Raw genomic sequence first — 25,581 nt, 5'->3', positions numbered from 1 at the left:
TTACAGAGTCACACACATCCCTAAAGCCCTAGCAGACTGCCCAACCTGCTTAAGAAAGGTTAATTTCCTTCCGCCGGTCCCCTCTCCAACTTCCACCATTGCCTCTCACCCCTCTCATTCCCAGAGTTACTACATATGCCAGTATCTCTCAATTTTGCTTTTCTAGGTTTTCAGTTTACTAATCAAAAAGTCATCAGAGGAAAAATCCTGTGATTCTTTTTCTCAGAGCAACATTTAACCCAGTCTCATCCCACACATATATCATGGTTTACAGTTAGAAACACTGCTCCTCTGTGATTATGCAAGCCACCTTCCTTCCGTGCTGATGAAGTAACAGATATATCTGGGGCCAGAGGCTGGTGTCAGGCTAACTTACAAGTTTCCTTCCCACCTCATGAGTTTCCAAGCATCACGACCAGAAGAGAGGACACTTACATCTGCCTCAGATTCTGGGTCGGCTTCTTGGGGCCCTTGTTCATGAGGCTCGTGTCTGTTACCTGGGTCTCCTTCTGCTTCATCTTGGTGCTGGTTGTCTCTTTCATAGGCTAGCAAATCAAAGGAACTAAAATCAGCCCAAAACAAATCAAACAGGAGTCTTCCTTTTCAATTCAAGGAAAAGCTACCAGTGGACTTTTCTAGACACTGTAACACCCAATCTCTCCTCTACCTTCATTAACTAAGCGTAAGTCTTATGTCTTGGCTTCTCGGAATAAAGTTATGTCCTTTTCCCAGACTGTGTGTCTAAAGAGATGGTAAGGGGTGAGTGATTCCACTCCAACCTTCTAAAACAAATATTTATAACAGAGGGTGCAATTTTCCCCTCTATTATGTAAAAAAACAACAATTAAAACTTTCTCAATAAAAGAAAGCCCAGTTAACTTGACACTGTTAAAATAATCAACTACTTTTTTGTAATATCAGAGGAAATAGCAAGGTTCCAAAAGAAGAAATTGATAATGTTTCAGGAAATGAAAGAAAGAACAACTCCGTCTGTGGAGCTCAAAAATAAATACAGCCCTCTGCATGTTTTCTGATGTGGTAATGAAGAAGACCAGACTGTCAGGGCACAAATACAGCACATATATATAATCGCATGGACGGTTACTTGTGCTCTTTGAAAAAATTAGATAAAGAGAATTGTAAGAGCACACAAGGAGAAGAACAAATCACTTTTAAAAATGAGGCATAAGAAGAAAAGTCAAGTATATGGAGAGTATGTACCCTATAGAAAGTAATGGTACCATCAGACTTAAAGTGCACAGAGATTTACTAAATAAAGAAGGGAACAGGCTGGGCGCGGTGGCTCATGCCTGTAATCCTAGCACTCTGGGAGGCCGAGGTGGGCGGATCGTTTGAGCTCAGGAGTTCGAGACCAGCCTGAGCAAGAGCGAGACCCCATCTCTACTAAAAATAGAAAGAAATTATATGGACAGCTAAAAATATATATAGAAAAAATTAGCCGGGCATAGTGGTGCATGCCTGTAGTCCCAGCTACTCGGGAGGCTGAGGCAGGAGGATCGCTTGAGCCCAGGAGTTTGAGGTTGCTGTGAGCTAGGCTGACGCCACGGCACTCACTCTAGCCCGGGCAACAGAGTGAGACTCTGTCTCAAAAAAAAAAAAAAAAAAAAAAAAAAAAGAAGGGAACACACTGTTCTCTAGTCTTACTAATAATACAATGAAAAAGCTTAAAGTGCCACAGAGGGGACATAAGGAAAACAATTTTTTTGACTCCAAGGGCTATAAAATATCACAACGGGCTATTGAGGAAGTTTGTGTAATCACTTTCCTTTAGACTCTTTTTAGAAAAGGATACACATCTAAGTGTTAGTGGTACCAGAGAGACAGTTAGTTACCTTCTGGTTCTATGATCACAGTAAGCAATATTTGATAAATTACATACTAGATGCTTACCATAAATGAAAGCTACTATTGACTTAATTTGAAAAAAATTTAAGGCAAAGATGCAAAGACTTACAAGGTAAGGAGAAAATGTGGAAGTTTCCCAAAGCCTAACAATCCTATGATAATCTGTCAGAAATAACGATTTTATATACAAAAAGCTTAAATTATGGGGAAAGTGTTAGAGCAGAAAGAGATTATCTTGAGCAATTTTCACTACCAGCATGCACTCTTTAGGAGGATTAAGAAAAATGCAACAACAGCAACAACAACAAAAGACACATGATTCACAAATCTCCTTTGCACTTAGGTACACGCATAGCTCATTGATATTACACAGTATTACCAAGTAATTTTATTAAAACATTTATCATCTAAGAAGTCTCACCACCTCCTTCCTCTTCCTGGATTCCCTGGTCCTCCGCGCCCTGAACGATATCATTATCCATAGTATCATAATGACCTGGCTGCCTACAAGGGACACAAACATAATATAAATTCAGTGGCAGAAATTAAGTGGAACAGTTTGACACAGGTCATTTATCTTTAAAGATAGCAATAAACATGATTTTCAACATTTTTTAAAAAGCCATAATGACATTTTTAAAAACTTTTATGTACACTGTTAGGTTACAGGTACACTTTCAAAAGATCCCTTAAAAAGGTAAAATATCATTCAGTGATAAAATAAAGTTAGCACAAAGCCTGCTAGGCTACTTGCAGACCTAAACTATCCCTTTTAAGCAGAAAAAGTATTATTTTTACAATTAAATATTTTGTATTTCATTCTCAATTAGTCATCCTACCTCGGCTATATAAGCAATATGAGCCCCTCAATTTCATGGGTCACAAATACACAAAGCTGCCTTTAAAAACCAGAGCAGGAGCCATCTACGCGCATGGGGTAGGGAAGGGTACCGAGGCTGCTCCTGGCGCGACTGCCGTCCCTCCTCGCGCCTGGCCTGCCTCTGCAGGGCCGCCTCTCTCGCCAACTGCTGCTGCTGCTGCTGCTGCTGCTGCTGCCGCCGTAACAAGTGTCCCTGCAGCCTCTGCCGGTGCAAAGCCTCCTGGTGTTGCCGCAGTTGCTGGGCCTCCTTGGTCTGCTGCACTGCCAGTCTCTGCTGTTCCAACTGCTCCTCATAGGGCGACCGGAATTTGGCAACCGGCTTGGATGAAGGGTACACCTGGGGCAAAAACAGTTGGTGCTGAGTAAGAGAAGTCAGCTAGCTCCTCTGGGTTTTACCTGCATTTGTTTCTTGTGGAAAACTCAGGAGGCGGGGCTGGTTTATTAACACCCATTTGTCAGGTGAACTGAGATTATACATAAAGGCCAAGAACGCCCATTCCCCAACTTTCTCTGAATCACTCTTGCCTCTTGGCTTCTTTTAGCAACTGATCTTAATGCCAATTTGTTGGCATTAAGGCAGATTTTCAATGTGCTCCCTTCTCAAGTGGAACAGAGGGCACAACAGAACAAATCAGTTTCAAACCGTAATTGAATTTACATTCACAAGGCTCTGATGTAAGCAGGCACTTGGTAACCTCACACTAATTGGGCAACTTGCAACCTGAAGCTGTGGCTAAGGCTTTTTCCATGAAGAGTTAAAGACCCAGAGATGCCAATTAACTCTAGTAATACATATATACCAACCCCAGGCTAAGCACAGCCAAAAAAAAAAAAAAAATCAAATTCCAGATTACAGTGGAAAAGCAGAGAACCAATGTTCTTCAAAGAAACTAAGAACAGATGAGAAGACAGTATCTTCTTGATTAAAGGAAAATCTGATACAGTTAATTCTTAAAACTCTGCTTCCCTGAGATGCCATCTCACCCCAGTTAAAATGGCTTTTACAAAAAAGACAGGGACTAACGGATGCTGGTAAGGATGTGGAGAAAGGGGAACCCTTGTACACAACTGTTGGGAACGTAAATTAGTACAGCCACGATGGAGAACAATATGGAGGTTTCTCAAAAAACTAAAAATAGAACTATCATATGATCCAGCAATCCAATTACTGGACATATATCTAAAAGGAAGGAAATTAATATATCAGAGCTATCTGCCCTACCGTGCTCACTGTGGCACTATTCACAGTGGCTAAAATATGAAATCAACCTAAGTGTCCATCAATGGATGAATGGATAAAGAAAATCTGGTATATAAACACAATGGAATTTTTTTTATTCAGCCATTAAAAAAAATAAAATCCTGTCATTTGCAGCAACATGGATAGCACTGGAGGTCATTATGTTAAGTGAAATAATCTAGGCACAGAAAGACAAATATCACATGTTTTCATTCACCTATGGGAGCTACAAAATATGGATCTCAAGAAGACAGAGAGTAGACTGGTGGTTACCAGACGCTGGGAAAGGTTGAGGAGATGGGGGATGAAGAGAGGTTGATTAATGGGTACAAAAATATAGTTAGAAAACAGGAGTAAGACCTAGTGTTCAACAGTTCAATAGGGTGACTATAGTTACCAATAATCTATTATATAATTCAAAATTGCTACAAGAGAGGAATTTAAATGTTCCTAGCATAAAAAAGATAAATGTTTGAGGTGATGAATATCCCAATTACCCTGACTTGATCATTATACATTATATGAATGTATCAAAATAACACATGTGCCCCCAAAATATGTACATCTATTACATACCAATAAAAAATTATGCTTCCCATTGAGCTACTACTCCCTACTCACCCTCCACCCCACAACTAATGTATGCACACATAATTCTCACCAAAAGAAAGAGGGCAGAGAGTTGAGGGGAATTCAACCTAGTGGGGAATTACCTCCTCTAGTGGGGAAGAATGCAAGACTGGTAGAAGCTTTCCAAGGCTAAGTTTGCAACTACCTGAGAGGGCAAGTACAGAGGCCTTCACACCTACCCAGCTAAAGCCTCAAGGAGCTTAAAGTCTCAGAAAATCTGAGGCCAACAAAGCATCACAGATACAAACAGGTGATCAGCATCTGTAAAAGGCCAGTAACCTGTTCGGTATCCGTTTAGAGATTATAAAAGGAAGGTATACAGCTGCACTCAGTGTTGGCTTACTTTAAGTTCTTTTACAGTATCATTTATGATAATCATGGCTGATTTTTTTTAAAAAAGGGAAAAGTCTTACTTCTGTGTGAGTGGCAAGCTCAGAGAGAAGAGTCTGGGCAGAGACAGGTTAAACACGCTCACCTAGTGGAATAGCCCTAAGTGTTAAGATCAGCTTTTTCATAACCAAATAACTACTTCAGAGGTGAATGTGCAAAAGCCAGGGTACTGACAGTAAATGAATGGAGACAGGCGGACCCTTGATCATAGAAAATGAGACTTTTCTCTGCTTCGAGATGCTCAAGACGGGACCTGAGCACACCTTGGGAAGGTGCCCAATCTGGTGCTCACTTGTTCTACTCTGTTAAAGGGACGCAGGGATGAGTCTCTGAGTGTGCACTACAACACAGAGAAGAACACATACATACACCAGCAGTTCTCTCTCGTCACCTTTCATCTTTCTCAGGTATGTAAGTAGCTATGCCATTAACATTACAATAGAAAAGTTAAATATGTACACATAATATTTAGTGAAATCATGCAATTTTTTCTTTTAGAGGTTATAATGTATAGGGAGGCTTTTTAAAAACTATTTAAAATAAAGCCACATTTCCCATCTCAGTAGACTTGAAGTGGGTGACCTCATACCTCCGCGTGAGCATGCCCTTCCAGAAGGTTGGCTGCTTCTTTTTGTTCACGATGTTCTTTCCACTCCCGATCCTGTTCCTCTGGGGATGGATCGTGTTCCTCCTCAAGATGTTCAGCTTGCCCAACCTGTTCCATTTCCTCCTCTTCCAGGGCCTTCCTGTGCTCCTCTTCCACCTGATGCTCCTCAGGCTCTCTGGGTTCTGCTTCTTGGTGGTTCAGATCAGCTGGAGCCTGGAATGCTACCTCCTTATAGGTGGGAGGATAAGGTTGCGTTTCTTCTGTTCTTCCAGGAATTGCTTCATGCTTCTGCCACACGTCATTATTTCGAGACACCTAGGCCAAGCACATCACTGAAAATGACATTTTTCTATTTCAAAAGTACCGGTATAATTTCTTCATTACCATGTTTATGGGGCTACAACATAACCAGTTGTCTAGAAATATATATAGTCCTGACTGAAAAATATGGCTGCAACAGAGTCACTTAATTTTTCTCATTCTGTAATCTCAACTATAAAATAGAGATAATGTAAGCAAAACTTCACCCCAGAAAAAATGCTGTAAATAACCTGGAAAGTAAAGCCTATAAGTAACCACATCTCAGAAATAAATCCTTCCCTCTAAAGTGATCTAACTTCTGCTTTCCCTTAGAATAAAAAAGAAAAAAACCTCAAACGTCAGTGATTACATACTTTTCTGCTATGTAAATTTTGTTTTCAATAATTATTTGAATAAAGAAGGATAATATAATATCAAATTGAGAAGGAGTTGAGTTTATTTTTTATTAGCTTGGTTTACGAATTTAAAAAAAGAGAATGGAATTACTAATGGACTTCCACATTAATGAAAAATAGTGACCATTAAACAAGATACAATAAAATACTCCTGCTGTATTAACGTGGAATTTCTTTGTAAACCAGAGGGAGTTTTTTGTAAATATTATATTGTTAATACAGAAAACTTTGAATAGAAAAAAGAAATGTCTTTTTGTAGAATATTCCTCCTCTAAAATTGGTTGATTCAAATCATTTTTCCCTGCAAGTTTCAGATATCTCTATATGAACTGCATCACTCAGAAAGTAGGGGGAAGGAGAGGACAAAATATTGATAGAAAAATTTGTCACCTCTTTTCCCTTCCTAACCTTTTACATCAGAAAAAATATACCTTCTTTGGTTGGATTGCTCTCTCATAATTGAAATAAATGAGAAACCCTATTCTTTAATTAGCCCAGATATAATTATCAAACATGAGGAACAGGATTGTACAAATATTTATAATACATTGGGGAGAAAAGTCTTTTCTCAGACATCTGAGGACAACTTCTATAGACGAACATTTTATCAATGTCCTCACCTGTCTGGTATGTTTGACACAATACTGCCCAGGGTTTATAGGAAATATTTCTCTAACGAGCCCTAAGTGCTTTCAAACACCTGTCATTTATCTTGATAATATCCTTGTGAGGAAGGTTAGAGTAGATGAGTACTATTTGCACCTCACAGATGGAAAAACTGAAGTTCTGCATCATTGGAAGATTAATTCAGTAAACTAGTAGTCTAACAAGGGTAGAGAATAGAACCAATTACCAGGCCAGTGATCTGGTCATGCTTCCTTACACTAGTTGTTAGTGTAAGATCCAGAGAAGAACAAGAGAGTCCATGAGGACTATGAACCCGTCTGTGAAGGAATACCCTGATCAGAGTGAAAATGCTCATATACGAAGTCCACTTACATTAACTTAATTATTCCCATAAGATGGTAACTTGGAGCCTAGTCTTCTCAAACATTTATTGTTAAAAACAACTGTGTCAGGAGGAGAGATAACCATTTTTCCCATTTTTTATTACACATGTGATTGCAAAAACAACTTTGTAAGAACTAATGATAAGGGTGACACTACTTTTGATGTTCCACTTATGAGATATTCTTAAGCAAGGCTTAATTTTTATGAAGAATAAGTAGACAAAAAATATATGATGAGACTAGCACTCACACCCCTGGCAGTGTTTTATCGGTCTTTTAATACCAATGTTGGTGTGCTCTGTATGGACCTAGCACTGCACCGAGTTCAAATACATTATCAACGTTAATATTTGAGTGGGCTGATTGTCACATATCATCATGATCATTTAACTTTCTCACCCTACTTGCTCCCGACCCTCAAAAAAACCAACCTTGAAAAACTCAAGCACTACAGCTCCTTTAAGACAAATAAACCCACATGAATAAAGACAAAGCCATTTAAGTCTTTCCCAGAAAACACTACAGCAGTTCTCAAAGTGTGCTTGCTGCCCAGACTAACTGAATCAGTCAGAAATCAGCAAGTCCTCAGGCCCCAATCCACATGAACAAAATCAGAAACTCGGGCTGAGGCCCAGCAATGTGCATTTTAACAAGCCAATTGGGGATGCTGATATACACTGAACTAAAGTTTGAGAACCACTGCTCTGTAGATAAAGTTGGCAATACTGAGAGCAGTTTACCTTAGGGCTGCTCAACAGGGAAAGTGACCTAACTACAGATTACCAGTTCATGCTTCTTACCTCCTGCGGCTCTCTGGTTGGTTTCTCCCTTGCCGTGTTGTAACCTGGTGGAGAATGTGCCACCTGGGTAACATTTTGCTGTTCTGCTCGATCAGGTTTTCGAAAGCTTGGAATCCTATTCAGAGTATCTTTTAGTTGTTTATATTCTGCAACTTGAGTCTGTATACAAATTGTACAATTGGAGGCAAATTGCACAATTTGAGGAGGGAAAAAGAAAGCATTCATAGATGGGCATTTGGGTTCACTGGAAGACTAGACAAAAATATTGTACCTAAATACAAGCTAGGAAAATATGCAGATTGTTTCCATGCCGTTAGCTATTCTTACTTGGACATGCTTAACCATTTCTGAGCACATGCAAATTAGAATTAGAGTTAAAGAAAACAGGAAAAATATCTAAAGACAGATGTTAGTTTCCCATGCTACATTAAACAAAATCAGAACTTTCATAACTTTCAAACTTTCTAGTATAAATATCATTATTAAAAGTAAGACAGCTATGCAATGTTTTATCACATTAAAAATCTAGGAAAATACGATGCAAGATGGCGGAGGAGAAACACCTCCAGCCAGAGTATCTCTGCAAGAAGGAAAGATTTTAGATGAAAGTGAAAAAAACAAACAGGCAGACAAACGTAGATCGGATGAGGGTAGGAAGGAAGGGTGCCTGAACCTACAGGAGACTCCACAGGAAGAGGCTGTGGAGCAGAACTGGAAGGAGAAAGGCATCGGGAGGGTCTAAACCCCAAGAAGCTTGAAGACCAGCAACAAGGGTAGTTGGAGGGGTTAAATTTCCCTTCCCTTGAACCTCAGACTGCCAGTGGGCTCCCAAGCTGATGGAGATACCTGCCACCACCAGCCCACAGACAGCTGCCGCCAGTGAGCGGGGAGCCTCTTACAGATAGGGCACTGGGGCTCCCAGCTCCCTCAGGGCACGTCCTGCCCCACAGACCTGAGCACATCAGCAGGTGCCATATTGCTTCAGTCTCCCCTTCCCCTCCCTACCTGTAGCTACCTAGAGAGACAATTTAGCTACCACCTAGAGGCATCTTCAGGGAATAGGATCTTTCCTTTTGGGGCCCTGCAGCGGATTGAGGGGTACTTGGACTGTGAGCTCCCTACCCACCAGCCCTCTCTGGTGCCACCTGCTTGGTGACTCCAGCAGAGCGGGGCAAAGCCCGAGAGAGAGAGAGAGAGAGAGAGAGAGAGAGAGATATTGATCCAGCTTGGCGACCCTGTGGGTGACTTGTGACCAGCATTCTTCTCCCTGGTAGGGTCAGGGATTGATCTCTGGGGGCTGGGGGACAGGCCTGTAGGCCAGATCCAGTACACCTAGGTCTCAATCGCATTGCCTGGGGGCACAGAAGGGATATTTGTGAACTAGTCTACTAAGGTGTGTGTGCCTTCAGGGGCAGGTCAGAGTGGTTCCTAGCTGCAGTGTGCTTGAGGGGCAACGCTCCCCCCCCCCCAGGGCCATGCTCCCAGCTCAGGCTATGATCCTGGCCGGGGAACCTCCTGGCTCGAATCACAGTCAGGAGAGCTCCGCTGGTTTGAGGTCCTGCCTGCCAGCAGAGGCCCAGGAGAAACCGTGGAATAGGGGAGGGTGGAAAGGAGTGAGGCCTACTCCAGATTGCAGGTCTCAGACAGCCCCACCTCTACACACAGACTTTTTGGCTGAGTGAGGCCATGTCAGCCCCTCCCTGGTAAGCTTTGGCCAGAAGCAGAGAACAGATCTTTGACCCGTGCTAACAGCATTTCTGGAGCTTCAGGGCAGGCTCACCCAACCCAGCCCTGCCCAGCCTAACTCCCCCACCTGCCCCCGCTGAGGTGGAGAATAAGGACACACCTGGAAGTCCAAGGGCCCCATCCACCCCCTGAGGCACGAGAGTACCTCTCCAGAGGAACTAGAGCTGTTTACAGGACCCAAAAACAACATCGCAGCTTGCTCCTCCCAGCAAGTGCCACCTACTGACAGAGAGGTCAATTTGCACGCCCTTTGACTGAATTTACTGACTCATCACACAGGGTGTGCTTGAATCTCACCCACAAAGCGCTCCCCCCTCTCCACTGGCTCAGAGACCAAAGTGGGCATGTCACTATCTAAACAGAAATCCAAAAGTAAGAAGCAACAGCTGCTCCAGATGGGAAGGAATCAGCCAAAGAACTCTGAAAGTAAGAAGAATCAAACTGAAAGGACACCCCCAAAGGGAACACCAGCTCTCTAGCAATGGAAATCAATGAAATTCAGAACACTAAGACGACAGAAGAATTTCGAATGTGGACTGTAAGAAAACTCAATGATATGCAAGAGAAAATGGATAATCAATACAAAGAAACCACACACACAAAAAAATCCAGGACCTGGAAGAAAAATTCACTAAAGAAATTGAAATATTAAAAAAAAAAAAATCAAACATAACTTATGGAAATGAAGAATTTATTCAAGGAATTGCAAAACATAGTGGAAAGCCTCAAGAATAGGGTAGATCAAACAAAAGAAACAATCTCAGGGATTGAAGATAACACCTTCCAATTAAATAAGTCAGTCACAGAGATAGAGGAGAGAAATAAGAGAAAAGAGCAAAGCCTACAAGAAATGTGGGTTTACGCAAAGAGGCCTAACATGAAAATTATAGGCACTCCTGAGGGTGAAGAAGAAAATACACAAGAGTTGGATAAACTATTTAAGGATATAATGGAGGAAAATTTCCCTGGCCTTCCTAGAAATCTAGATATCCAGGTACAAGAACCAAAAGGACTCCTGGGAGATTCATTACAAACAGGAAGACACCAAAACACAGTTATCAGACTGGCCAAAATAATCACAAAAGAGGCCCTCCTACCTGCAAAAGAAGCAGGTAACCTACAAAGGAAAATCCATCAGACTAACTTTAGACTTCTCAACTGAGACCTTACAAGCCAGAAGAAAATGGGGCCCCATTCTTACTCTTCTCAAACAGAATAAGGCCCAGCCTAGAATGTTGTATCCTGCAAGACTAAGTGTCTTATACAACGGAGAAATAAAGACCTTCTCAGGCAAGCAAAGACAGAGGGAATTCATCAAGACAAGACCTGCCCTCCAGGAACTACTCAGAACAGCACTACACACGGATCAGCACAATAAACACTCACCAGTGTAAAATCATCCAAAAGTTAAAGGTCAAAGGCCCAATATCACAATGGCTCAAGAGAGAAAACAAATCAACAAAGTTCAACTCAACAAGATGAACAGAAATCTGCTTCACCTATCAATTATTTCAATAAATACGAATGGCTTGAACTGCCCACTAAAGAGACATAGACATATCCGAATGGATAATTACACACAAGCCAAGTATCTTCTGTCTTCAGGAAACACATCTAACCTACAAGAATGCATTCAGACTCAAGGTGAAGGGATGGAAAACAACATTCCATAAAAATGGAAGCCAAAAGAAAGCTGGCATAGCAGTTCTGATTTCAGATAACTTAGTCTTCAAATCAACAAAAGTAAGGAAAGACAAAGAGGGTCACTATATAATGGTGAAGGGTACAATTCAACAAGAAGACATAACAATTCTAAATATTTATGCACCTAACTCAGGTACACCCAAATTCATAAAGCAAATCCTACTTGCTCTAAACAAAAGGACAAACAGCAGCACCATAAGAGCCAGGGACTTCAACACCCCTCTGACAGAAGAGGACAGATCATCCAAACAGAAAATAAACAAAGAAACAATGAACTTAAACCAAACTCCAGAACAAATGGGCCTGACTGATATTTACAAAACATTCTACCCAAAAACCACTGAATATTCATTTTTCTCATCAGTTCACGGGACATTCTCTAAGACAGACCATATCCTAGGCCACAAAGAATGTCTCAACAAATTAAAAAAAAAGAGAGAAATTATACCATGCATCTTCTCAGGCCACAGTGGAATAAAATTAGAAATCAACTCCAACAAAAACTCTCATCTTTACACAAAGACACAGAAACTAAACAACCGTCTGCTGAACAATTATTGGGTTAAGGAGGAAATTAAGATGGAAATCAAAAGAGTCTTTGAAATAACTGATAAAGGAGACACAAATTATCAAAATCTGTGGGACACAGCTAAAGCAGTCCTGAGAGGAAAATTTATATCCATAAATGCCTACATCCAAAAGACACAAAGATGACTAATCAACAATCTAATGAATCATCTCAAAGAACTAGAAAAGGATGAGCAAACCAACCCCAAACCCAGCAGAAGAAAAGAAATAACAAAGGTCAGAGCAGAACTAAATGAAATTGTTTAAAAAAAAACTACATGGAAGATTAATAAAACAAAAAGTTGGTTCATTTAAAACATAAACAAAATTGACATGCCTCTTGCTAGATTAATGAGAAGCAGAAAAGAAAGGACTCTAATAAGCTTAATCAGGAATGAAAAAGGTGAAATTACAACTGATACCATGGAAATACAAAATGTCGTCTATGAATACTATAAAAACCTCTATGCACATAAAAACATGGAGGAAATGGACAAATTTTTAGAAACACACAGCCTACCTAGGCTCAATCAGGAAGAAAAAGAATTCCTGAATAGACCAATATCAAGTGCCAAAATTGAAGCAGCAATAAAAAACCTTCCTAAAAAGGAAAGTCCCAGACCAGATGGTTTCACATCCAAATTTTACCTACAAAGAACTGGTGCCTATCCCGCAGAGGTTATTCCACAATATCAAGAAGGAAAGAATCCTCCCCAGCACATTTTATGAAGCCAGCATCACCCTGATACCAAAACTGGGAAAGGAAGCAACAAAAAAAGAAAACTACAAACCAATATCCCTTATGAATATAGATGCAAAAATTCTCAAAAAAAAAAATGCTAGCAAACTGAATTCAGGTGTTTATCAAAAAATAATCCAACACGACCAAGTGGGCTTCATCCCAGAGATGCAGTGATGGTTCAACATATGCAAATCTATAAATGTAATTCACCACATAAATAGAAACAGAAACAAAAACAGACCATATGATCCTCTGAATAGACACAGAAAAAGCATTTGACAGAATTCAGCACCCTTATAATAATGCTTAACAAAATAGGCATAGACAGGACTTACCTAATAATGATAAAAGCCATGTATGACAAACCCATAGCCACATCATACTGAATGGGGAAAAACTGAAAGCATTCCAGCTTAGAACTGGAACCAGACAAGGTTACCCTCTATCACCGCTTCTATTCAACATAGTGATGGAGGTCCTAGCCAGAGAAATCAGAGAAGAGAAGGAAATCAAGGGCATCCAAATGGGGGCAGAAAAGATCAAACCATCGCTCTTTGGTGATGATATGATTTTATATTTAGAAAACCCCAAAGATTTTGCTATGAGACTACTGGAATTGATAAACAAATTCAGCAAAGTCTCAGGTTACAAAATCAATGTACAGAAATCAGTAGCATTCCTATATGCCAACAACAGTCAAACTGAGAACCAAATCAAAGACTCAATACTTTTCACAATAGCAACAAAGAAAATAAAATACCTAGGAATACATTTAACTAAGGAGGTAAAAGACCTCTACAGGAAGAACTATGAAACACTGAGGAAGGAAACAACAGAGGAAGTAAACAGATGGAAAATCAAACCATGCTCATGGGCCAGTAGAATCAACATTGTTAAAATGTCTATGCTACCCAAAGTGATTTACAAATTCAATGCAATTCCTATTAAAATGCCAACATCATTTTTTGCAGATCTAGAAAAAATAATTCTACATTTCTTATGTAACCAGAGAAGATCCATATTGCAAAAGCAATCGTAAGCAAAAAGAACAAATTGGGAGGCATCAATTTACCAGACTTCAAGCTATACTACAAATGCTACAGTAACTAAAAAAGCATGGTACTGGCACAAGAACAATGACATAGACCAATGGAACAGAACAGAGAACTCAGATATAAAACCATCCTCATATAGCCGTTTAACTTTTGACAAAGCAAAAAAAAAAACATACATTGGGGAAAAGAATCCTTACTCCATAAATGGTGCTGAAAAAATTGGATAGCCACATGTAGAAGACTGAAACAGGACCCACACCTTTCACCTCTCACAAAAATCAAATCACGGTGCATAACAGACATACACCTAAAACATGAAACTGTAGGAATTATAGAAGAAAATGTTGGAAAAACACTTATAGACATTGGCCTAGGGAAAGAATTTATGAAGAAGACCCTAAAGGCAATCACAGCAACAACAACAAAAAATAATTAGGACCTGATCAAATTAAAATCTTCTGCACAGCCATGGAAACTATTATGATAGCAAACAGACAATCTACAGAATGGGAGAAAATATTTACATGCTACTCATCCGATAAAGGGCTGATAACTAGAATCTATATAGAAGTCAGGAAAATCAGCAAGAAAAAAATCAAACAACCCATTAAAAAGTGAGCAAAGGACATGAACAGAAACTTTTCAAAAGAAGACAAATGGCCAAAAAACATATGACAAATGCTCAACATCTCTAATTATCAGGGAAATGCAAATCAAAACCACAATGATATATTACTTAACTCCAGTGAGAATAGCTTTTATCAAAAAGTCCCAATAAATGTGGGCGTGGTTGCAGAGAAACAGGAACACTCATACACTGCTGATGAGAGTGCAAACTATCACAATCTCTGTGGAAAGTAATATGGAGATACCTCAAGGAGCCTCAAGTAGAACTACCATTTGATCCAGCAATCCCATTACTGGGTATCTACACAAAGGAAAAAAAGACATTCTATAAAAAAGACATGTGCACTAGAATGTTTATGGCAGCACAATTCACAATTGCAAAGACGTGGAAACAACTCAAGTGCCCATCAATACATGAGTGGATTAATAAAATGTGATATATGTCTACCATGGAGTTCTACACAGCCACAAAATCAATGGAGATCTAGCACCTCTTGTATTATCCTGGATAAAGCTGGAGCCCATTCTACTAAGTGAAGTATCACAAGAATGGAAAAACAAGCACCACATGTACTCACCATCAAATTGGTATTAACTGATCAACACTTATGTGCACATATAGTAGTAATATTCATTGGGTGTCGGGCAGGTGGCAGGGGAGGTAGTGGCTGGGTATATTCAAACCTAATGGGTATGGTGAGCACTGTCTGGGGGATGGAGACGCTTGAAGCTCTGACTCGGGTGGGGCAAAGGCAACATATGTATTCTAACATTAGTACCCCCATAATATGCTGAAATAAAAATAAATAAAAAATAAACAGAAAAGTCTATTAAAAATTCACACATACAAATACAAGTGCAGATACATTTTACCAATATGATCCATTTTTCAGTGGAAAGGAATCATACATTTAAAATACACATACACACATATATACACACACATAAAAAATTACTCAGGCCATATCTTTCCCCCAGTTAATTTGTGCTCAAATAAAGTCCCTTACTTGTCAGAATGCTTCCTATATTGTGCTCTGTGGTTTTTGGAAAGCAGTAGCATAGGTGGGGTATGAGGCTGGATTGTTATTCCTTAATTCAGAATGCCCTTTTCTCCTAAAGTGACAAAGGTACTAATGCAGGTACAAGATTAGAATCTGCTCATATAGGTGTTCCTATGAGTATGCATGGTGGGATGTGTGTACGTGTGTTGTCTGTTAAGTACAGAAAAAAACAGTTACTGTAACTAACAAAATCCACATTGTGCGTACTTTGTTCATCATGTATACCAACATGGTTATCTTGAAAACAAACACTGTGTGTGTAAACACACATCACCAAACACATACAAAGAACACAGAAATTTTTTTCTTAACAAGCTTTCCAGACAGAGCTGCCTCCCTCCCTGTGAAAGGCCCAGCAGGGAGCTGAGTTGAAGCCCACCAGCATTCCTGCTCCCACAACCAGGCACCATGGCACATTGCTCTTCCACCCCATTAAAGGATGCCTTTTTGCCTCTTTCTAATTTACAATAAGGTGAGTAGGTCTGCTTGCTAAATTTCTCCCAGGGGACTGACTTTTTATAATTTGTACAAAGGTGTACCGTATGACTAGGAGTGGCCCTTATCTCAGAAACCTATTATTTGTGAGGCAATTTTGGAGGACAAAGAAAAAAATGACATCTATTTGGTGACACTTTTAATATTTTAGTATTCATATGGAGAATACACAAAACTCAGTTCTATCCTTTCTTCTTTCTCCTCCTCCTAGATATGTAATCTCTGAAGGCAGTAATGCTGTGGTTCTCAAACATCTGTGTGCATTAAGGACCATGTTAAAAAAGTAGGCTCCCTGCCCTCACTCTAGAAATTATAATAGGTCTGGGGAAAGGCTCTAGGATCTATGATGTGGAAAGTCTTAGAAAACACTGCTTAAGAGTTAAGCGAGAGTTTGATGTTAGGATGACATGAGCTTCAAATTTGGTTCTGGTCACCAATTTTGAGCCAGCTACTTTACTTCCCTTTTGGCCTCAGTTTATTTAGTTATAAAAGGGTACAATATCACATAACTCACTAGGTTGTGAGAAATAAATAAAATCCTCAACTATGTTTAAAAATCAGGTTGTCAAGACAGAATATCATGAGATGATTTACATGAGAAATGCATATGCCTAAAACAGCACTTCTTTTCTAAGGAGATTTGGGGAAAGTTTTAATATGGTATTACAGATTGAATATGTGTCCTCCCAAAATTCATATGTTGCAATCCCAACCCTTGGTGTGATAGTATTAGGAGGTGGGGCCTTTAGGAAGAAATTAGGTCATCAGGGTGGAGCCCTCATGAATGGGATTAATGCCCTTTTTAAAAGGGACCCTGGAGAACTTTCTTGATCTCTATCTGCCTCATGAGGACATAAGAAGTCAGCAGTCTGCCACCGATAAGAGGGCCTTCACCAGAACCCAACCATGCTGGGATCCTGATCTAAGACTTCCAGCCTCTAGAACTGTTGAGAAATAAATTTGCAGTTTTTAAGCCACACAGTCTACGGTATTTTGTTGCAGTAGCCCAAACTGACTAAGATATATGGCTCTAATTAAGGATTGCACCTAGTTCTGGCATAAAAAAAAAAAAAAAAAAAAAAAAAGGCAAGACAAACTTGGAGCACCCACTCAAAAAAGATATTTAAAAAAACAGAAAAATACACACAGCTTAAGTAAAAATATATATATTTTTCTATTATAAAACCCTCTCAGTACAACTGCCAGTATGCTTACTTCAGAATTGTGGTTTTAGTCATCAAATCAACTATTAACATTTTATTTGTATTTCTATGGATTGTCAAATTGTTACTTAGTCTAACTGTTATGGCCATTATAGCACACAGAGCACTCGAATTAGTTTGTCACATTTTATGTATGAAGAACAGTTTCATAACAACTAATATCACTTAATGAAAATTTTATAAAGAAGATTTGGAATGAAATAATCGCCTCTAAAGTCAATTTAATTTATATACATGTAAATAATTACCACACAGATACAGGTTAGCAGGGAGACAACCAATCAATGACTATCTTGAAAAGAAGTCTCACAAACACACATACTACAGTTTCTGAAATGGGTCAGGACCCAGCATGTTATAACTTTTAATAATTTTATAAAGACAAAAAAATAATACATGGTCTCCTGATGAGCACAGGTAGTTGGTTTCTCTTTGTTCTTTTCCTCATAATTCCTCTAACAAGAAGAAAAGTGAAGGTCTAGTTTAAAATAGTGACTAAGCTAACCATTCCTGTTGCTTTGCTTCTACTAAAAAGCTGCAAAACAGTATGGTATTGTTTTAATCAGCTCTCCAATGCTTGTATTTGTTCCCTTGTTCATTCAGTAAATATATACCGAGAGCCTGCCTTGTGCCAGGGGCTGTTCTAGGTTTTTAAAAATAGGACTCATGACTCTTGTTTTTCCTTCTCTATTGACTCTTCTTTTCTGTAATTTGATCAACAACACATAAACCTTATCCCAAAAGGAGTGTACATGGGCTGGAATGCTGGGAGTGGTGGAGGGACAGAGGAAAAAGTCTGACAATGATTTATCTAGGTAGCTAGCATCATAAAATCTTACAGATCCTCTACTAAGAGCCAGCACAGATCAGCTAGCTGTACAAGACCATATATGTGGAATAATTTCTGTAATTTAAACAAATACTACACTATTACATGTAGGGACTCGTAGGGGTAGAAATAGTCATATCACCACACAACCAGCGCAAAAAATAATCAAAAGTTTATTTAATATTCTCTTGATTGAATTCTGAAAGCATGCATGGTCCTCAGGATTAGGATAGCTCTGCTCTAAGGCACTCACTAGAGATTGGCTTGTAAGAGAGACTACATGCATAAAGGAATTCAGAAATGTTAAGCAGACTTAATAAAGAACCCATAGAGCTGCTACCCTTCTAACCTGTGCAGCAGCTAGTGCACTCTTGTGGTCTTCCAAAGTCACTACAAGTTGTTCATGCTCGGAGAGTAAATTCTTATGCTGTTGCTACACAAAAAAGAATTTTACATGTTGAGCTTTAATATTCTAAGACAAATTCTTCTTTGGTTGATAGTGATATGACCACCCAAACATTACTTGCTTGTTTATTTGTTGTTGTAGCAGCATTTGTGAAGTTTAAAGATCATTGTAGAGAGAAAGCTATGCTTTATGTAGTAATCCCAAATTCAAAATGTGCTAACCAAATATAATCATTTACAATGAAATCAAAACCAAAAGAATAAATCTTTCATTATTAGTAGACATTTGTAAATAAAAATCATATTAAAATGCAACCATGTGGCAAAAGAATAATTTCAGTACTAATGAAAATGTTTAGATTTTAACACCATCTTTTAGCTTATAATGCTAAAGTGGCAAAAGTATCAGGTACACTCCAGTTTAGACAAAGCCCACAATAACAATCTGGATTTGTAAAGGCCGTCAATTAGGGAATGACTTTTAAAGTCATTCCATGAAGTAAAGCAGGCAAACACTGAAGAGTCAAATGCTTAGTTTTATTTTACCTTGACATCTTGAAGCTGCGTATGTATATCTTGGTGTGCTTTCCTTAGTTGTCTGTTTTCTTCTCTCAAATTGTACACAGTTTCTATTTAAGAAAAAGAAAAATAACACATAAAAGCCTTGAAATTTTCAGGGTTTTGACTGTATTATTTTCATATGTAAAGCCTTACATAGCACATTTTAGGATTTCTTGTGAACTTTGACAGTATAATATTCAAAATCAACAAAAACTATATTGTATTGGGATGCAGCATGGATGTAACTGGACATCCCAATACAACCTGGTTCAGTAGTTTATGTATTTTTAAACAAGCTACACATTATAGACAAAAGTTAAGGATCTTTTAATTATTCAGGAGTTAAAAATGAAATATTTCTATTAAGTACCAAGCCCTTGGGTCCGGGCGTGGTGGCTCACACCTGTAATCCTAGCACTCTGGGAGGCTGAGGTGAGAGGCTAGCTCGAGGTCAGGAGTTCAAGACCAGCCTGAGCAAGAGCGAGACCCCTGTCTCTACTAAAAATACTCTCTACTAAAAATAGAAAGAAATTAGCTGGACAACTAGAAATATACAGAAAAAATTAGCCAGGCATGGTGGCACATGCCTATAGTCCCAGCTACTCGGGAGGCTGAGGCAGAAGGATTGCTTAAGCCCAGGAGTTTGAGGTTGCTGTGAGCTAGGTTGACGCCATGGCACTCTAGCCTGGGCAACAGAGCAAGCGAGACTCTGTCTCCAAAAAAAAAAAAAAAAGAAGAAGCAAGCCCTTGGGAATAAAATATAATGGGTAGGGGTGTTCTCAGATTTCAGTCTCTTCACAAATTAAAGGTTCAGCATTTCAGTTAAATTGAAAAATATTTTTTTAAAAAACAAAATAAATAAAAATAAAGTTGTCAGGAAGTATAGCCCCTATTTCTCATAGCATGAATAATATCTGCAGTCCCCCAAATATATTTCAATTACAAAGGCAACTCAGGAAATAAGAGAGAGACAGAGGGATACTCCACTTTTATCTGTTGAAAAATTCTAAATATTTTTTTCTTTCTCCTACCATTGAGTTCTTGATTGACCCAAATTCTACTTCCAATAGCTACAGGACAGTTCTTTTCAGAGCTACAGTGTGAGACTGTAACAGTCAGAGTGAAGTTCTAAAATCTCCCCATCCCAAGCCCTACTGCTCATTAAGAACAGCATCTACTTAAAGATTCCAGACCCACCTCTCTTACCCTCTTGGCAATTTTCCCACATTCCCTGCATCTGGACATTGGATATTATGAACTGGTAGCTGCTGGGCCAAATACAATCTACAAACATATATATTTATTTTTGGCCCCTGCATTATTGGCCTACATAGTGTCTTCCACATTCAAATCATTGTCACCATTTACCAATAAAAAATGGGGGCTTAATAAAATCTGGCAACACTAGGACAATTCTCACGAAAACAATATTCAATGCAGTGGTGGCGGGGTGACCATATGATTCACTTTCCAATGGGAGACACTCTGAGGATGAAAGGGGGAGCGATCAATAATCCTGCTGGGACAACAGGTGTCAACCTGGACTGCACTGGGCAAACTGGTCCCTAAATGGCAGCCACCCCTGTAGACAAAGCCCTGCCTCTTCAGATATACTCGGCAGTGAAGGAAAGTGTCTGTCACCATCTCTCTTATTTTCTGGGCATTTCCACTCCTTTATAGTCCCTGCCTGAACCCTAGACACCGGATTCATGATTGGGTTTGTGGGAGAGATCAAAATCAAGGTTGGAAAGGTGGCCGCCAGTATTTGGGTTTGTCCACCTGCATGTAATAATTTCTCAAAGGTCACAACAGGACACCACTGGCAAACCACTGACAATCCAGGAGGACCTTAAGTGTGTCACTGGCTGGATGGGGCCACAGTCTAACACACACACACACAGGACACCCAAACTCTGCAAAGTTTTTAAAGAAATTGCAGATTATAAACTTAATGGCAGTGGCTCCTGTGCCTTTGCTGTGTTTCCTCAGCAAGTTATTTAACTTTAGAAAGCCTCAATTTCATTTGTAATGTGAGGTTAAACATAATGCCTACCTTACACAGGTTGTCATGAGAATTAAATGAGATAGTCTACATGAAGAGTTTCACCTAGTACTGACACACAGTAAACATTTGTTAAGTGTCAGCTATTATAATGTTGATAATGAAGAGTAATTATCCATGCTTATATGCTACCAGCTCATCTCCCTAGGAGTTCTAAAATCTCTCTCCTTGTAACACATTAAACTATCAAAGACTACTTGGACTACACACCTTAGTTAGCCACTATGGACCTGCATAGATCACAAAATGGTTTAACACTATCCTAAGCTTTTGTCAAGAATAATCATCAAACAAAAGTGCTGATGTGAAAATTGCTTATAAAAGTGTCAAAGGCACTGTCCACACTCTGTTGTTTCAGGTCTCTTTGAGAAATTTTTTTCCAAAAACTGGTACCAAAAATGTTGTCTTTCTCTTTCTCTCTCCTAAGACATTGGTATATTTTCTTTCTGATGGCAAGAGCCCTATGTATAGTATATAATATACTGTATAACTTACTGTATAATATCCTGGATGCCAGGAAGTTCAGACCAGATTGTAAGGCTTGAATTACCTTAGTACTCAGAACTCACATACTTGTGTCCTATTTTCCATGGTTCTGATTTCTTACTTCTATGTATAAGTTATTAAAATTTTACATACATGGACCTTGTTTAAAAAAAGGGAGTAAACAGAGTAGACATATGAAAACCTCCCTTTCAGTGTTATTGCTAAAATTAAATGTACTAAATTATACAAAGTTCTGATTAAAAAGTGGGCAAAGGACATGAACAAAAACTTTTCAAAAGAAGACAAATAACCAATAAACATATGAAAAATTGCTCAACATCTCTAGTCATCAGGGAAATGCAAATCAAAACCACAATGAGATATCACTTAACTCCAGTAAGAATGGCCTTTATCAAAAAGTCCCAAAACAACAAATGTCGGTGTGGATGCAGAGAGATAGGAACACTCATACACGGCTGGGGCGACTGCAAACTAGTACAACCTCTATGGAAAGTAATGTGGAGATACCTCAAAGAACTAAAAGTAGAACTACCATTTCATCCAGCAATCCCACTACTGGGTATTTACCCAAAGGAAAAAAAGACTTTCTATAATAAAGATATCTGCACCATGTTTATAGCAGCACAATTCACAATCGCAAAAATGTGAAAACAACCAAGTGCCCATCAATACATGAGTGGATTAAAAAAATGTATGTGTATATATATATATACCATGGAGTTCTACTCAGCCATAAAAAACAATGGTGAATTAATACCTCTTATATTATCTTGGATGGAGCTGGAGCCTGTTCTTCAAAGTGAAGTATCACAAGAATGGAAAAACAAACACCAAATGTACTCACCACTAAATTGGTACTAATTGATCAACACTTATGTGCACATATGGAAGTAACATTCATTGGATGTCGGGCAGGTGGGAGGGGGGCGGAGGGGATGGGTAAATTCACAACTAATGGGTGCGGTGCATACTGTCTGGGGGATGGGCATGTGTGTAGCTCTGATTTGGGAAGTGCAAAGGCAATATATGTAACCAAAGTGTTTGTACCCCTGTAATATTCTGAAATTAAAAAATAAATTTTAAAAAAGTTCTGAAAGTATGCCAGGCATAGATCAGGTACTTAGAAAATTTTACTTCCCATTACTTAATAAATCTATTTATTATTAGTATAATTTAATGTACTTAGTCACTTAGCAAATGCTAAACAGTATATCCAATAAGCCAAATGTCTCTTCCCTCTCCACATAAAGGTGTGGCTTCCTCAGGTAAGGCAAGTGCCATCTGACACTTCAGTTGTTTGGTTCTCTCTTCCTGTAGACTACTTTTGTGAAGACTTCTGGTGTCCAGTCCTTTTTTGTTTCTCTCTGTTGTTATCTCCAACAATCCCTCACCACCTGCCACATCACAGCCAGCCAAGGCCCCTCACCCCCTCACCTTTTGCACATCATCTGCTAACACCTGGCCCAACCCTATCAAGCCCACTTTAATGCTTTGTAGTATTGCCTCAATGACAACTTAATTTCTATATGCTCTTTATTTGCAACTTATTTTTTTTAAATAGAAACAAACACTGCAAAAAAAAAAAAAAAAAGTACAGAGTGGTTCTAAGGACCACCCAGCTTACTTCCATGATGACATCTTATATAAATGATGTAGTTTGCTATCAAAACCAGGAAATTGTTTATCACAATAAAATGAACTAGACTATAAACCTTATTCAGATTTTACCACTGTTTTTGCACGTACCATATGACTCTTAAAAACAATTCTCATTTTAAACTTATTTAACACATAAATATTTGACTGTAGAATACACCAGTTTCTTTTTCCAGAACTCACATGCACTCAGAGAAGGGATACATTTTGTCCATATTATTATAAAAATATCTGTTTTGCTGCTATTCATGGGTAGTTAATGTACATAACTATTCTAGATGCTTTATGTAAATTATTTAATCTTCACAGCAATGCTACAAGGTTGATACTTTTTATGATTATCCCAATTTTACGGAAAAGGACAATGAAGCCCGAGGAGATTACACAACTTGCCCAAGGTCAAGTAACTAGTGAAGGCCAAGATTGACCTAGACACTCTGACTCTAGAGCTTGAGCTTTCTGCAGCTACTGTTAGCAATCAACAGCAAGGCTCTCTGCCCCCTTGAAGATTTTTAGGAACAATTTTTAGAACAATTTTTGATTGTGGCAATAACTGAGGAACATTGATAGTATTTATTTAGTAGGCAGGGATCAGAGATACTAAATGCCTAGCCACACACATAAAAGAAGAATGGTCTTGCCCAACATGGCCATGTGCCCCATTGAGATACAAAAGAATACACTAAGTATTCTATTCTGCTTCCCTAAACAAACTCAAAAAGATAAAGACAGACGTAAAATGTTACAAAGAAGCAAGTGGCTGGTAAAGGACCACATGATAAATGTAAATCAATCACCACGCAAAAGCAAAAGTCTATTGTTCTACTGACACATTAATATGAGTACATATAAACTGGCCAATTAGATTTCCAAATACCTTTTAGCTTAGAAAGTTCTTGTTCTTTTTCTTGCTGAAGCTGCAAATATTTCTGCTTATGGTCATTAAATGTTCTGCTAAAGTCTTCCCCTTGTCTGCGATGTTCCTCTTCCAAGTCACTGTGCTGTTTCTTTAGCTCCTCGTGTTGACTCTGCAAAGATGAAAACTTGAGCAGAGATATACATTCTCTAATTTACATGAGAGTCTATTTCCTGAAAGCATAGCTTTTCTCTTGCAAGAAAGCAAGAACAAATGAAGAAGAAGGTTTCGTTTTCCTCATGCTGGTTTTAATTTGTGTAGTTCCTCTACATTTCAAATGAATAGTTAGGGATCACAGCCCCCCAAATTTTCCTCTTAATTTTTAATATCAATGAGAACTTAGCATGAGAGATGGTTTATAAAAAAAAAAGAAAAAAAGGGATCTGGAAAATTCCCAGGGGCTAAAGTACTATGGAAACAAGGTAAAGCTAATGGCAAAATTATCCCTTCGTGGGGATATTATGGACTTACTTTTTCAGTCTGGTGTTTTCCCAGCAACACATTTGATTTCTCTTCTTTGGTATTTCAGCCTTTCTGGTAAGTTAGTTAGTTTAAAGGGGGATGGGGGACTCTTTTCCCTCTGGGGGAAATAATCAACCATTTTATGGAATTGATTCTTGGCCAGGCATGGTGGCTCACACTTGTAATCCTAGCACTCTGGGAGGCCTGGTCGGGAGGATCGTTGAGCTCAGGAGTTTGAGAACAGCCTGAGCAAGAGTGAGACCCTGTCTCTACTGAAAAATAGAAACAAAATTAGCCAGGCAACTAAAAATAGGAAAAATATTAGCCAGGCATGGTGGCATGCACCTGTAGTCCCAGCTATTTAGGAGGCTGAGGCAGGAGAATTGCTTGAGTCCAGGAGTCTGAGGTTGCTGTGAGCTAGGCTGACACCATGGTACCTCCAGCCCAGGCAACAGAGCGAAACTCTGTCTCAAAAAAGAAAAAAACAAAACAAAACAAAAAAAAAAACACGAAAGAAGAATTGATTCTTAAATATACCCAATTTCTGATTACAATCCTACACTGTAATCAGAATCTAGATAACCTCTATAGTTTCCAAATGCTCAATGTGAAAGGATGGTCTGCTTTAATTCATGTATTGCACTCTTGATAATAGAAAAGGTTCTGGTGTCAATAAAAAGCATATGCCCTACTGACACTGGGGGGAAAGACAATACCAAACAGAACGCTGGGGAGGCTTGGCAGGGTCGAGACAGCGGCATGATCCGCACGCTGTGCAGAATGGCATAATTGCATTCTGCTCTTCTCGTCTAGCTTGACAGGAA

The 25,581-nt window shown here is 39.0% G+C and overlaps 1 protein-coding gene across 6 annotated transcripts in view; it reads right to left on the bottom strand.

Moving 5' to 3' along the window:
• Nucleotides 1-25,581, bottom strand: part of GOLIM4 (golgi integral membrane protein 4) — an 85,580-nt gene that overhangs the window by 11,993 nt on the left and 48,006 nt on the right. For 2 of the 6 annotated variants that reach the window (XM_069475292.1, XM_069475291.1), the window contains exons 5-12: nucleotides 24,257-24,407; nucleotides 19,140-19,222; nucleotides 18,538-18,621; nucleotides 8,140-8,298; nucleotides 5,596-5,928; nucleotides 2,818-3,083; nucleotides 2,291-2,370; nucleotides 436-545 (exon numbers count right to left, since the gene is read on the bottom strand). In XM_069475292.1, the coding sequence (XP_069331393.1) occupies nucleotides 436-545; nucleotides 2,291-2,370; nucleotides 2,818-3,083; nucleotides 5,596-5,928; nucleotides 8,140-8,298; nucleotides 18,538-18,621; nucleotides 19,140-19,222; nucleotides 24,257-24,407 (1,266 nt within the window). Of the gene's footprint in view, nucleotides 1-435; nucleotides 546-2,287; nucleotides 2,371-2,817; nucleotides 3,084-5,595; nucleotides 5,929-8,139; nucleotides 8,299-18,537; nucleotides 18,622-19,139; nucleotides 19,223-24,256; nucleotides 24,408-25,581 lie in introns of all 6 variants that reach the window. The other 4 variants (XM_069475289.1, XM_069475290.1, XM_069475294.1 and 1 more) reach the window with 3 other exon arrangements.

This window comes from Eulemur rufifrons, chromosome 7 (assembly GCF_041146395.1).
Source record: "Eulemur rufifrons isolate Redbay chromosome 7, OSU_ERuf_1, whole genome shotgun sequence".
NCBI classification, from domain to species: Eukaryota; Metazoa; Chordata; class Mammalia; order Primates; family Lemuridae; genus Eulemur; species Eulemur rufifrons.
Note: the sequence above shows the minus strand (reverse complement) of the source record. Positions and strands in the feature narration are given on the sequence as shown.